The 14,512-nt window shown below is 43.3% G+C and overlaps 1 protein-coding gene across 1 annotated transcript in view; it reads right to left on the bottom strand.

The window, feature by feature from the left end:
• The window catches only part of LOC138763108 (interleukin-17 receptor C-like), an 87,464-nt gene extending 73,476 nt beyond the window's left edge, over positions 1-13,988 (bottom strand). The window contains exon 1 of the mRNA XM_069936765.1: positions 13,645-13,988. Within this exon, the coding sequence (XP_069792866.1) occupies positions 13,645-13,788 (144 nt within the window). The 5' untranslated portion in view covers positions 13,789-13,988. The remainder of the gene's footprint in view (positions 1-13,644) is intronic.
• Between the last annotated feature and the right edge of the window lie 524 nt (positions 13,989-14,512).

Below are 14,512 nucleotides of genomic sequence, written 5' to 3'. Positions count from 1 at the left end.
TTACAAGCCTGATTGAATGTTTTGAGGATGTAACTAAGCACATTGATGAAGGAAGAGCAGTAAATGTAATACTAATAATACAACAACTTAGCTAAATTGAACCCCCAACTATGCGCGAATATATGTGTGTGCGTGTAATACCTAAACCATTACAGCTTAGGCACAATTCTGGAATGTCTGTTCACAGTTCAGTCTCAGAAATTCATTGTCGAAATTCAGACTTTTAAACTGATGCACAGAAGTAATCACGAGGAAATGGGAGAGATTGAGTGACTGCACTGCTGAACACTTGTGAATCCTTGTTGAGTTGCTTCTGAGAACTATCCTCTTGGATGAATGGTTGTCCCAACTCCCCTTTTCCTTGGCGAGGAGAAATGAATTGGCTGTCTTCTACTATGCTTCCAAAGACTCTGACACAGTCCAGTCGAAGTGACCTTTCGTTTGGTCACAGTGGGGTTCAATAATTCCTCTGACAGGGAGAACCTGTCCATTTCACATGGAGTCACTCCAGCACGGTGTTCATGAGATGGCTGCTGATCACCAAGTGTGCTGTTCCTTTAAATGTTTCTCTCACATGTCTCTCTCTCTCCCTCTACCCATCCCTAGATAAATCAACAAAAAGTTCTCTCTCTTCCTCCAGAGGATCAACTTTGGGCATAGTTTATACCTGCTCTTACCATTCAGTTCTCTCCACAGTTGTGTATGAATCCTTAAAATGTCAGTCCCTAAATGAAATGGGAGCTCATAATAATTTGTCTTATCAAGATAAAGGCTGCTTTAAATTAAATAGTACTTATTTGAAACGTACCCAGATAAATGACCTTGGACATTTACTTCAAGTTCAAACCATATTTTAAACGCAAACATAAAACTCTTGCGTGTTGAGCAGAAACATTTGATAGCATTTCACTTTTATTCTTATCACTAAACTCGTTATTGATTAAAATGCCACCATAAACTTGTTCCAAAAGTGTGGGCTCTAAAGTCCAGACCTTTTATTGTAGTCACAAAAGAAATGTCCCCTCTCTTCGAATACAATGCATCACCCAGTTAATCTCTTAAACAGCTGAACACTGTATCATATACGTTGGTACACCATTCCCATATTCACTAGTCCACAGCCCCCACTCTTCCTGATATTTTATAATGGATTGTCCTTTAATACACCTTGTACTACATATCATTCCAATCAAACACCTGACTGTACATCATTCCACACACAAATGTTAACACTTGGCTGTAAATGGTTAAAATGCTGATTAACAAAGCAAGTCAAGCCCAGTTGAACACAAGTCATAGCGTTTCTGTTCCATCCCAATACCATCACAGAATATAATCAGATTCACAGTGATCTTCGCAGACAACCCAGGGAGTGTGCTCGTGAGCAACTCCACACAGGAGCCTTCAAAGAAACATCAAAGATTAACTCTCACATTCACACAATAAGACGAACTTCGATGGGAGACATGGGTGCCGTTGCCACAAATAAGGCACTTGATAAACACGGTAAGCACTTCCTGAGATACCAGTCACCCTTTCCAGCCCAGTATCAACCCGCGGAGAAAAGTTCAAGTTCACCATGGACCACCTCCTCACGTGCATGGTAGCTTTGCCACTTCAGTGAGGTGCGAATGGAGGCCTCTTCTGCACCTCACTGAATGACTTGGCCTTCGAATGTTCTCCTTCTGCCACTATTTGGAAACTTCCCGCAATAATAATGGTTCAATGGGGCACTGAGGGGCTATCATTTTGACTGTGGGTAACATGCTAAAAATTTCTCGATGGAATCAGCAGTCTACTTGAAACCACCCAACCCTACCCTGCGAGAGAACCACTGGAACAAAACTTTTTCCTTGCTGAGGATGATCTTGCGAAGCGAGTTTGATTTGTAGTTTCAAACTGCATTCGAAATGTTTGCATGCATATTCATGCAGTAATACTTCTAAAATGAAATGAATTATTCTGCCCAGCCTGTTACAGGTGCCTAACCTTTTATCCAGATTGTCGGGACTGCACACCTGCCCTTGTTTGGAATCTTCCGGATTTTGGAATCATTTTGATTTCCGTCCCTTGAAGCCCGAGTCGCGATGCTGTCTCCACCCCACCTCCCAAATCGGCTTCTGTCTTCATCTCCCGCCCTCGCCTGCCTGAATTACGCTGCTGTCTCTCCCCCATTATCCTCACCCGTGACTTGCTGCTGTCTCTCTCTCCCCAGCACCCCCTTCCTACTCTTCCCCCCCCCCCACCGCTGTACCAGTGCCAAGGGAACCACCCCCTTCTCAGTTCCCCTGCGCTGGCACAGCCATATCAGCCGTGTGGGCATTATGGGTAGCGATGATGGCCATTGAGTTGCCGCTGCGAAGGAGGAAAGCGTCATGATGCTGGACGGGCATCATGAAAGGTAATTTGGAGGCACTTATAAAGTTGCGGAAAATGACAGGATACACTGGAGTTGAACGAGGGTCACATCGGCACCAAACTCCATCTTTGATGAGCAGATGTCATCTACCGAAGTAAGTGCTGGTTTTGGAGGTTGCCGGTGCTCGGAATCCCAGATAAAAGGTTTGGTACCTGTAACACCACCACAGTCTCACACTTAATTATTCTCGAAATTTCTTTCCACAAAAGCACATGAACACATCATCACAGATAAACGGAGATGTGAAATGACGGCTGGCCCTTCCAGCAAAACCCACATTCTGATACGATATTCAATCAATCTCAATCACCTTTCATTCATGTCAGTTCCCAGAGACTGTCTCCTCCCTCAAGATTTCAAAAATACAGTGTAATATTACACAGAAATTGTCTTTGCCTGCTGTAAGGCCATCGGCAGAAATTGCATGAAGTGCCTCAGTCAGAGAAAGAGAAGCACCAGAGAGATCCCCCTAGTCACCGAGGGTCTGTGGATTCGCCTTCAGCGCCCCACAGCCGGACTCCAGACCCAACCAACAGCAGCCAGAGCTCCAGATCCGAACCTTTGACACGATCAGGAACTCTTCAGTGCTTTCGGCTCCCTTTCCGATACCTGGCACCCTTTCAGCCAGTCTCCAGCAGCCCGCCGATGGGTGTGAATCACTCAATCGCCGTCACCAGCAGCCCCCAGCACGCGTGGGTTTCCTCACCTCGAGTCACCAATGGTCTGCCGCCTATTTGTTTTGTCAACCACAGAATCCCTCACTGGATCACCATCCCGTGGGTCATCTCCTGTGTTTCTCCTTCTCAGGTGAGGGGTGGTCTCCCTGTTTTCTGGTGCCCTGTGCCAGTCCTTCACTTCTTCAGAGCCTGCAGCCCCTCATGCTGCTGACGAACACAGGCACTGTCCGTCATCTTGGATATAAGCCCCACAGTCACAAAATATTTAAATAAAACCATTTACAGGCTATTTAAAGCAGAGCTGACAGCGGTCAGACTGGACAGTTGGACTCTGCGGGAGCGCTGAGTCTCCGCTCCCTGCCCTCCCCAGGTACACATCAGCGGCAACACATGATGTGTCAACACATCAGTACAACCTCCTGCCTCTACTTGCTTTTTTTTAAAAACCTTTATCTGCTTTCATCTATCACTTTCCTGCTTCTGTCTCCAACTCCATCTCTGCTTCCTCACCTGGCTCCGTGCATCCTTTCTTAATCTACCAACCCCTCCCTCTCTCTTGGAAGGATGATTTTGGCCCAAACTCAACTATCCCTTACCCTCCACAGATACCGCCTGACCTGCTGAGTTAGTTTGCCTATTGATGTGGATTACGTTATATCGGTGGTTCTCATCCGTTTTCTTTCCACCCACGTCCCACTTTAAGTAGTCCCTAGGCCATCGGTGCTCTGTGATTAGTAAGGGATTGCTTAAGGTGGGACATGGGTGGAAAGAAAAAGTTCAAAAACCACTGTTTAAATCATACCTCATCGACTCGTTATAACTCTAAAGGATATGGACCAATGACCATTTTTCTCAAGCAAAATATTTCAGTAACAATTGGGTCTAGAGAAGTGATTCTCAATCCTCCCATTCACATCCCACCTTAAGCAATCCCTTACTAATCACAGAGCTCTGATGGCATAGGGATGACTTAAAGTGGGATGTGAGTGCAAAGAAAAAGGTTGAGAACCAGTGCATTAAATAATTAGTTATTTTCTCATTACCTTGGTGACCTGTCCGAATCTTTTGCCCTACAGCTAATTCAACTTACACTCGTTTTAATGTTATTGGTTCAAAGTTCCTATGTTGTATCTAGTTGTTTACCCATAAAGTCAAAGAATGCCACATGTCCAGGGGCCCTACCAAGAAGCAAAAGAGGGGCCCTTCAGAAATGTTGTGTCTGTGGATTCTGTCACCTCCTCCCATGGACGCCTCCTGCGCTCCCATAACCTCTGTAGCTGTATGGCCCCTGCCTGTTTTAGCAGTGAACCCCCAGCTCCAAGACATTTAAGTTACCCTCCTTGGCCCCGGGCCCTGAACCCCCAAAATGATCAGGCAGCTGTCAAAGCACAAGGCGCATCGAAAGCCCTGCTCGCCCTCAGCACCTTCCCGAATCAGCATAATTAGCAGGAAACAAATGCGTACACTGGGCATTGGAGTCCATACCTTGATTGGGAAGTGAGGCCATGTGCAAGATTGGAGAACTTGGCAGTTCCACCATGAAGAGCCTGCAAATCAGGATCAGAATCAGAGGAGAGTCAGAGGTGGGAATTTGTGTGCAGATTTGGGGGATTTTTTTTGGGGTGGGGAGTGAGAATCTTCGAAGGCAAGTTGAGGTGGTGTCAAGGGGCAAAGGGTGTGCAGGAGATGGGGAATGTTGACCTTGATGGGAGGATGGAGAGGACTGCTGAAGAAGATAACTAAGCAAGCGAGCACTTGGTGGTGATCCCAGACTCCCTAGAATATCATCATCTGAATAATATCACAGGACATGCTAAAACTATGTGGCATGTGGCAGCCAGTTTCTGCACTGTCAGATTGCATCATGATTTTGACCATTTAGTTCTATTAATACAACAGAAGATTCTGGAAGTTCTCAATGGGTGGATAGAGAAACAGAGTGAAAGTAAAAAGCTGATGATATCAAAGGATTACAGCATGGAAACAGGCCAACTTGGGCCTTCTACTCCATGCCGAACTCCTTCTCCCACCGAACCCCACTGACCGTAACCTTCCATTCCTTTCCCGTCCATAAACATATCCAACTTCTCTTTAAATGCTAATATCGAGCCTGCCTCCACCACTTCGTCTCAAAGCTCATTCCACACACCCACCACTCCCTGAGTAAAGAAGTCCTCCTTCATGTTTCCTCTAAACTTTTTCCCCCCAACTCTCAGCTCATGTCCTCTCATTTGTATCTCCCCCTTTCTTAAAGGAAAAAAGCCTCTCCTCAATCAAATCCCCTCTCAACCTTCTACGTTCCAAAGAATAAAGACCCAACTTATTTAACTTTGACCCTGTAACCCTGGCAACATTCTATAAATCTTCTCTGCACTCTCTCCAATTTGTTGATAACTTTCCTAAACTTTGGTGACACAACACAAGTTTGGCCTCACCAATGCCTCAGGGAAGTTCATATTAGAGTTTTATATCATATCCAAAGTCCATGCTGCAGTGCTTTCAATAATTAGTGATATAGCAATGCTACAGGAATTGTGAAAGTTGCATCAAGATCAAGGGAGGCTGACAGAACAGCATTGAGGTGCTCTGTGTAGCAATGTGCTGTAACTGATTGGTTTCAGTGTAGTGTTCCCTAGTAATCTCCATAAGTGCACGAAGCAACTTATTTTCCAGGGCAAGGGAATAACATCATTCAAGGGCATCTGTCCCAGAAATGACATTACATGTGAAATTACCACCACGATATACAATTCGGCTAAATTTTGTGAGTGGTGCAATTCAGCCCCAATATCTTTGCAATTCCATTCCACTCTAGTCATAGATGATAGTCACACTCCTTGCTTGGTAAGAAATCTTAAGCCCCTATGGTTTAGTGAAATACAGTTTAAAAAAAAACTTCCGGAATCCAGCACCTATGGGGGATTGGTAGATGCCGGATATATGATTTTGCCAATTGCTTGAGATTGAATGTTGCGTGATTGGCAAACCAACCGCTAATGGGCACCAATTTCAAACTTTGATTTTTTTTTAAACCTGTATATTTTCCGTGATTATTTTGCTGCTTACTTGAGGCTGCTTGAATTCCAGATAACGGGAATTTCACTGTACTCTTAACCTTTATCACGATGGTAAGGCAGAGTGACTCAATGGGCCGAATGGCCTACTTCTCCTCCTACATCTGATGATCTGGTTTCATAAAATATTGCAGTTTCACGTAGAGGATGACAGGTGACTGGGCTGTACTTAATGCTGAAAGAATGCAAAAAAGAAGTCTATCAAAATAATCAGCTCTTGCCTGTTTATTTCAGCTTTGAATGTTTGTCAACACAAATTACATTTACAAACTTTCCAATTCATCCGCACTTCCTGTTAGGCCAATGATCAAAGCTTCTCAGTTTACTGCAGCTGTACATACAAGAGAGGGGAACATCACGAACAATCTGCTCGAGTCCAACCACATCTACACTACTGCCAAGAAAGTGCTCCAACCCCTCCACTTCCTTAGCAGTCTAAAGGAATCTTGTTCCCAATATCTCTTACCAATTTTTTATTGGTGCATCATAGAAAGCATCCTTTCTGGATGCATCACAGCTGGTAAAGGAACTGCTCTCCCCAAGACCACTAGAAATTTCAGAGTTGTGAACACCGCTCAGGCCATTACACAAACCATCCTTCCCTCCAACGATTCCATCTATGTCTCCCACTGTCTCAGGAAAATGGCCCACATTCTGAAAGATCCTGGTCAACTCTCTTTGTCTCCCCCTCCCACCTCGAAGAAGATGCGAGTTTGAAAGTACACACCAGCAGATTTCAACCACACTTTCTTCCCTGCTGTTGTCACTAAATGGACCTCTCATTTGTAAAAATAACGCTGTCCTTGAACTATTTCAACTGAACAGTTTCTCCACAATACTATACTCTGCACCTTTGTTTGAATTTGCTCCCCCTGCCATGCTCAGGAGAGGATAATATGCAAAATGTGGATTTTCGCTGTATCTCAGTGCCTGTACCAATGAACAATACCATTTTAATTCATTTCTTTTATGAAGGCTTTCTCCCACATATCTTCCTCAGTGTAGCCGTGTTGAAATACAATATGCAACAGCATTCTAACAGGATATTGGTTTGATGCAACAGATTTGAACATTTTATTTCAACTGACATGAGAATATTGCAAAACTTATTTAAACTGAATTTGGCAGAATATGACACGTCTTGATGAAAAATAATATATTCACCCATACATTATGAAAGGGCATTCCTGCAGCATATTACTTAATGATGTCATATGGGATTACAGGATATGATGCATATTAAAAGGCTGATTAATGACTCATATATAGTCCCGTGTGTACATGTTTTTCTTATGGATCCACAGAGTTATAGCACACGAGAACAGACTCCAGCCCAAATCGTCCATGCTGATCAAGATGTCTATCTAAGCCAGTGGTTCTCAACCTTCCTCTTTCCACTCACATACCACTTTAAGTAATCCCCATGCCATAGATTCTCAAGGTGGGGTGTGGGAATATACTGGTGGGGCTTGGGTCTTAAGAATATTTTAGTGGGGTGTTGAAATATTTTGGGAAATAATTAAAAAGTTGGTTTGAAAAAATAAACTCTTTATGTTGGTGTGAAAGATGTGACTTTGCAACACTGTCAGTAAAACACAATTGTGGTAACTTCCAAGTAAAATCACTTTGTTCTTTTTATTTTCATAACGTGTTTTTGCTCTTCCAATGTTTCCCTGTTGTATCTTTTATTTTAACTGCTGTTATCCTTGGTTAACATTATAATAATATTTTTTCTGACTGGTCTTATTATCGTCCATTCCAAATGATCTCAACAATCACGCCTCCATCCATTCCCCTTTACTTTTTCAGTTCAGTCGTGAGTGAGGCCTGTATCTGTACGCATCTTTGTGCACGAATATATTGATGGAGGGGTGGGGGGAGGGGTGTCTGCCCCAAGCACCAGACTGAGTGGGGGGGGGGGGCACCAAAATTGAGGAAAAAATTAGGGACCCCAGAAAATAAAGCATGAGGCGAGCACAGTTTTGATACACTCTCTGTGAGAAAAAATGTCAGAAACCACGATAGTGTTTTTTTTTCCCCATGTTTTTTTTAGGGTCAGTATTTCTTCCTTTGATTCGATCATTACTTTTATTACATTTTTCAATTCTAAGACATAATAAAATATTGATTAATCTTTCAGGGGGTTTGCGCTGTTGTATTAATCTGTTTCAGGGAGTTCGCACTGTTGTATTTTCAAAATGAGCAGACCAAGCAAGAAAAAGGTTCATCAATATTCAGTGGAGTTCTTGAAGTTTGGGTTTATGCCTCCTGTACACGATGAACGTCCACCATTTTGCCTATTATGCCAACAGACTTTGACAAATGAATCAATGAAAGCAGGCAGTCTTGAAGCTCATTTGAGGGTAAAACATCCCAACTATGTCAATTCAAAATTGGAATATTTTAAATCACTGAAAGAGAAGTTCAAAAATAGATCAAAAATTACTTTATTATTGGCTGCACAAACTACAGCCTTGAATTGTACCCTTGAAGCTAGCTATGAAATTTCTCTGCTGATAGCAAAACATGGGAAGAATCATACGACTGGGGAGGAACTGAATAAACCTGCAATATCAGTGTTTCTCAAAACAGTTCTGCAAAAGCATGACAAAGATGTCTAAGCAATATCATTGATTAATGGTTCTGTCTGCAGCAGAATAGATGACATGGGACAAGATGATGAAAAACAGCTTATTGAGAAGGTGAAATCACAAAAGTTTTCAATACAATTGGATGAATCTACTGTGTGGGACAGTGAGGCTCTGTTATTTGCATACGAGAGATACATGGATCAGGAAGAGTTTCAAGAAGAGATGTTTTGTGAATCATATTTGGATGAAAATGAAATACCAAAAGGAAACATTGTACCTTGTGCACCTGCTATTATAGGTTAAAAAAAAAATAGGATGTTTAAAATTAATGAAGGATGAAAATCCAAACATGTTGGTTGTGCATTATGTTATCCACTGAGAAAACTTAGTTGTCAAGAAAGTTTCCCATTCTACACGAGATACTTCATTCTGTGATCAAGTGTATCAATGCCATCAAATCTAATGTCAAATGTGAACGTCTGTTTAAGCAGTTTTGTGTTGATAAAAATGCAGAACATGTGAGATTATTGCTTCACTCTGAAGTAAGGTGGTTGTCAAAGGGAAACTGCTTCAAAAGGTTTATGGAACTGTTTGATCTCCTCAGAGAGTTTTTGAAGGACAAACCTGAAATGAAGCTCTTGCTAACAACAGATGATAAAGCTTATGTGAGTTACATGATGGACATTTTTGAGAAACTAAGTACATTGAACAAGCAACTCCAAGTACCAAATATGATGCCTGTTGATGCAGAAACAAAGATATTTGGATTCATGACACTTCTAGAATTATGCCAAAGGAATATTTCTGCAAGAAATTTCAGTCAATTCAATTGGTTCAATAAATGGGAGGTAACTAATGCTGCTAGAAACGTCATTGTTGACTATTTGAAAATGTAAGTTATTGACTTCAATGATAGATTTTGTGATTTAAAGACAATGGATTTTCCTTCATGGTTAACTCAACCATTGCTGGTGGACTTGTCTTAAGTTCCAGTGCAATACCAAGAGGAGTTATCCGAGTTGCAACATGATGAATCTGTGAAAACTCTCTTCAAAGTGAAAGGAACCATGATGTGGCTCTCTAACAAGATCGAAAAGAAATACCCAAACTCCACTACTTTAGCAAAGGAACTATTAATACATTTTTCATCGCCTTATTTAGTAGAATGTGGCTTCAGTGCGGTTAGTGATTTGCTACAAGCTAAGAGAAATTGACTGGAAATTACAAAATGTGGATATCTAAGGTTGAAACTAACAAAATTAGTCCCTCAAATAAAAAAAAATCTGTAGTCAGCATCAGGGGCAAGGGCAAGGTTACCATTGAAGTGACGACAATTGATGAATGTGTGTTTGAAATGGATGACATATTGATTTAGAAGTTGAATATGAAATATGTGTTCCAGTGTATTCCCGACCTTAATTGCATTGAAATACATTTGCAGTAAAAGATTTGATTAAAACGTCTTTTGAATATATAACTTTTTTATACTAATAGCGGGGCGTACGTTTTATTTTGAAGAATTAAAGTGGGGCCTAGGGCAAAAAAAAGGTTGAGAACCATTGCCTTATGTCATCGGTGCTCTGCGATTACTAAGGGATTGCTTAAGGTGGGATGTGAGTGGGAAGGGAAGGTTGAGAATCACTGCTCTAGACCCAATTGTGACTGAAATATTTTGCTTGAGAAAAATTGTTATTGGCCCATTTCATTTGGCCTTATGAAACAGTGCACATAACGAGTCAATTAGGTACGATTAAAACAGTGGTTTTCAACCTTTTTCTTTCCACCCACATTTCTCCTTAAGAAATCCCTTACTAATCACAGAGCACCTATGGCATAGTGAATACTTAAAGTGGAATGTGAGTGGAAAAAAAAGGTTGAAAACCACCAATTTAAAGAGAAGAAGGAATGCTGCAAAACTCATTTGGTAGTACATACCTTAATGGCTGAAGAGGCTAAATCTCTGCACACCACAGATTAATAAATACTGGTCTACACTGCAGTTCACATTCCAGGTCTCTTTTACAACAGACCTTGTAAAATCATGGCATTATGCACCAATATTCCTGAAAAGTATGCAAAGCATAATTCCTCCAAAATACTTCCAAGGCAATTACAACATGTCAAGGTTGACTAAATGTGCAGGAATCCAGCATTATTTCCACTGAAGGGGAAGATAGGGAAAGAGAAATCAGGGCAGGTCCTCATTTCTCAACTCCAGTTGTTACTTTCTGCATAAAATAACCAGGAAAATTCTTAAGATAGATACATTACAACCATTGTTTTAAAGTGAGTAAATATATTGAATATGCATTCAAACTAGTAGAACGGTTCTCTTTTATTTTCTATTGTATTGTCTCCTTGGCCCCTGATTTTCAACTCTGTTTCCACTGTCTCAGGAAAGATATTAAAGGACTGATCCCATCCTGGCTGTTCTCTCTTCTGCTACCCCTTTTGAGCCCCCAGGAGGTACAAAAGCATGAAAACACAAGCCTCCAGGTTCAAGGACAGTTTCTTTTCGGCTGTTATCATACTCTTGAATGGACTACTCGTCAGGAAAAGACGACACTCCCCATTGTTTAACTGCTTTCTCTCCATACCTTCCTCAAATTCTATACCCTACACTTTATTTTATACTATCTGCCGTACTCAAATATGGGCTGACTTACCTGGATAGCATGCAAAACAAAGCTTTTCACTGTATCATTAAACAATTCAATTCCATGCATACATTTGCCAGGTGGGCTGTGGTTTTGAGTTGCTATGATTAGCTTCACTCTCTCAGAATTGTCAACATTGAGAGATAAGAAATGGCATATGAGGCACTGAAACGTGCCATTTGACTTGACTGATCTCTTCCTGCTCTCACTATAACTTCCTGTGTACCCTGGACATCACATGCAACATATGTTGAGATTGATTACACACATTGGCTCATCCCAGCTCTGAGATTCAACAATCCTGTTTCAAAAGAGCAAGTTTACCATCAATATAAAACAAATAATTTAGCGAACAGATCATGGTCCTGTCTCCCCTCCCCACCTCTACCAATCCCCTGGTTCAAGGGATCAGTGTTATTTGCAACTCAGCTAGTGCAGTGAAGTCAGAACTTTATAACTTTGAGCGGGGGGGGGGGGGGGGGGCCATGCTAATTTTTTTTTTTAGGTGCTGGAGCTCACTAAAAACGGTGACAAGGAGGTGCCTGGAGTGGAACTCCAGTGAGCTCCAGCACCACTGCACCCCTGACTTTGAGAACAATTCCAGTGTGTCAACCAGAATGATGGGCAGAGCCAGTGACAGGATGCTGTATACTGATGGAGGAGTCCCATTTTGGAGGAGACCAAGAATCTCAGATGAATTTTAACAATCCAATGTAATTATAGTGGAGAAGTGGGGGCGGTGGGGGCTATCCTCCATGTTCTGACAAATATTTACACTCCCTCTAATGAACTATGAATATGGAAAGGAATTGTCAGGGTGGACATGGATATCTTCAGTTTAACACACAAAAGTGCTGGAGAAACTCAGTAGGTCTTTATGGCAAAGATACATCACCAATGTTTTGGGCCTGAGCTCTCGGTCAAGGTATTAGCAAAATGCAGGCAGACACCTGAATAAAATGGTAGGGTGAGGAGGAGCACAAAGAGATGGATACAAAGGGAGGGCAGAAGAGAAGTCATCCCCCTATCATTTCCTATAGCATTGGTTATGTATCTTTGCCATAAAGAATGCTGCTTCTCCAGCAAGTTTGTTTTATCTGCAGACTTCCTGGTTTAATGAGATATTTTCAGCAGTGGGAGAATCTAGGGTCAGAGGACACAACCTCAGAATAAAAAGGTATCCCTTTAGAACAGAGACAAGGAGAAACTTAGATAGCCAGAGGTTGGTGAATCTGTGGGCATACACATGTCTGTAAAGGTCAGGTCATGGGGTATATGAATGAGGTCTTAATTTATAAGGGTGTCAAATATTATGGGGATCAGGCAGGAGAATGAGGGAATAAAGAAAAATATGTCAGCCATGATTCAAGTGGTGGAGCAGGCTCAATGGACTAAAATGACCTATTTTACATAATTCCCTGAAGGTGGTGTCACAGGTGGACAGGGTTGTAAAGAAAGCTTTTGACATCTTAGCCTTTATAAATCAAAGTATTGAGTATAGGAGTTGAGATGTCATGCTGAAGATGTTTAAGACACTGGTGAGGCCAAATTTGGAATATTGTGTGCAGTTCTGGTCGCCTAACTACAGGAAAGACATCAATAAGATCGAAAGGGTGCAGGGAAAATTTACTAGGATGTTGCCGGGTCTTCAGGAACTGAATTACAGGGAAAGATTAAAAAGGTTAGGATTTTATTCCTTGGAGCGAAGAAGAATGAGGGGAGATTTGATCGAGGTTTACAAGATAATGAGAGGCACAGACAGACTTTCCCCCACTTAGATTGGGGGAGATAAATACTAGAGGTCATAGTTTTAAGCTGAAAGGTCGGGGGGGGGAAGTTCACTCAGAGTGGAACGAAGTGAATGCGGGCTCGACCATGGATGGGAGAGGTCTGGAGGGTTAAGGAGTGGGACTCTCGCGGCAGGCACCGACTGTAGAAGGGCCGAGCGGCCTGTTTTCTGCGCGTCGTCGCGTTCCGCGGTTCTGCTGCTGACACCCTATGAGTGAAACAACGTCGTGCAAGTGGGTCTGGAGGAGCTGCCCACGTTACAAGACCACGGTCCCCCTTTGGAATGGCCACCCTAGTCCTAACGCAGCCACTATCCCGAAGCGTCGGGACGACGACATAGAAAGTTTTTTAAAAGTGCTGTTGACAGTAGTGAGGCGACTGGGGTAGGGAAAGAAAGGTCACCGGACGGGCGAAGGTTAGAAAAGAACCAAGACTCACCCCTCGGAGACAAGCGGCTTCAAACCAAGGTCCCGGGAACTTCTCCAGGCTGTGGACGCCGCCGAACCAGAGGGCGACGCCGACCAGGAGCCGCATCGTCGGCGCCGCGCTGTGTTTGGAGCCCGCTCGCTCTGCCCAGCTCATGGCACCGGCCGCTCCCGTCTCCCTACGTGACCCTCTCCATTGGCGCTCAGCACCGGCAGCCCGGCCGCGAGCCGATGCCCCTTCCCTCTTCCACGGGCGTCCCGGTGAGCGTGAACTCCGCACTCGCCAGTGTCTGCAAGTGCCCTGCCTGCGCACCCGCGGGGTTCGAGCGCCCGCTCGCGCCACACGAGCCCAAAGGGCTTCCCTGGTGGATCGGCCGGCCCCGCCCAGAAGGCGATTTCATTCGCGTTCAACAGGCTCCAGAGCAGCTGCCGAATGCGAGTTCTTTTTGTTTCGGAATGCATGAAGCGGATTGTTAGGTGGCTCCTGGTTCCGACTCTCGGATTACGCAGTCTGCGGTTGGGGGTTGGAATGCATTTGACTGACTGCTTGGGGAGTGAGATTTAAAAGAAGAAACAGGAGCAGGAGTTGGCCACCCGGCCCGTCAGGCTCATGTCCCTGAATTCCCCAGCTTGGTTAAAAATTTATCCAACATCGTCTTAAATACACTGACTGAGGGTCGCCTCCTCTGCTTCAGTGGGCAGCGGATGGATTCAGCGCCTTCTGGGAAAAACAGTTTCAAAGTAGATTACAGCACAGAAACAGCCCCTCAAGTCTGTACCAAACCACTTGCCCTCTATTCCCATTGACCTGCACCCTCCTACCCCTCCCATTCATGCACCCTTCACAATAAAGCACTGTTGAATCCACTCCCTTAGTTTGT

Source organism: Narcine bancroftii, chromosome 5 (genome assembly GCF_036971445.1).
Source record: "Narcine bancroftii isolate sNarBan1 chromosome 5, sNarBan1.hap1, whole genome shotgun sequence".
Lineage (NCBI taxonomy): Eukaryota > Metazoa > Chordata > Chondrichthyes > Torpediniformes > Narcinidae > Narcine > Narcine bancroftii.
The sequence above is the reverse complement of the archived record's forward strand: the minus strand, read 5'-3'. Positions and strand labels throughout refer to the sequence as shown.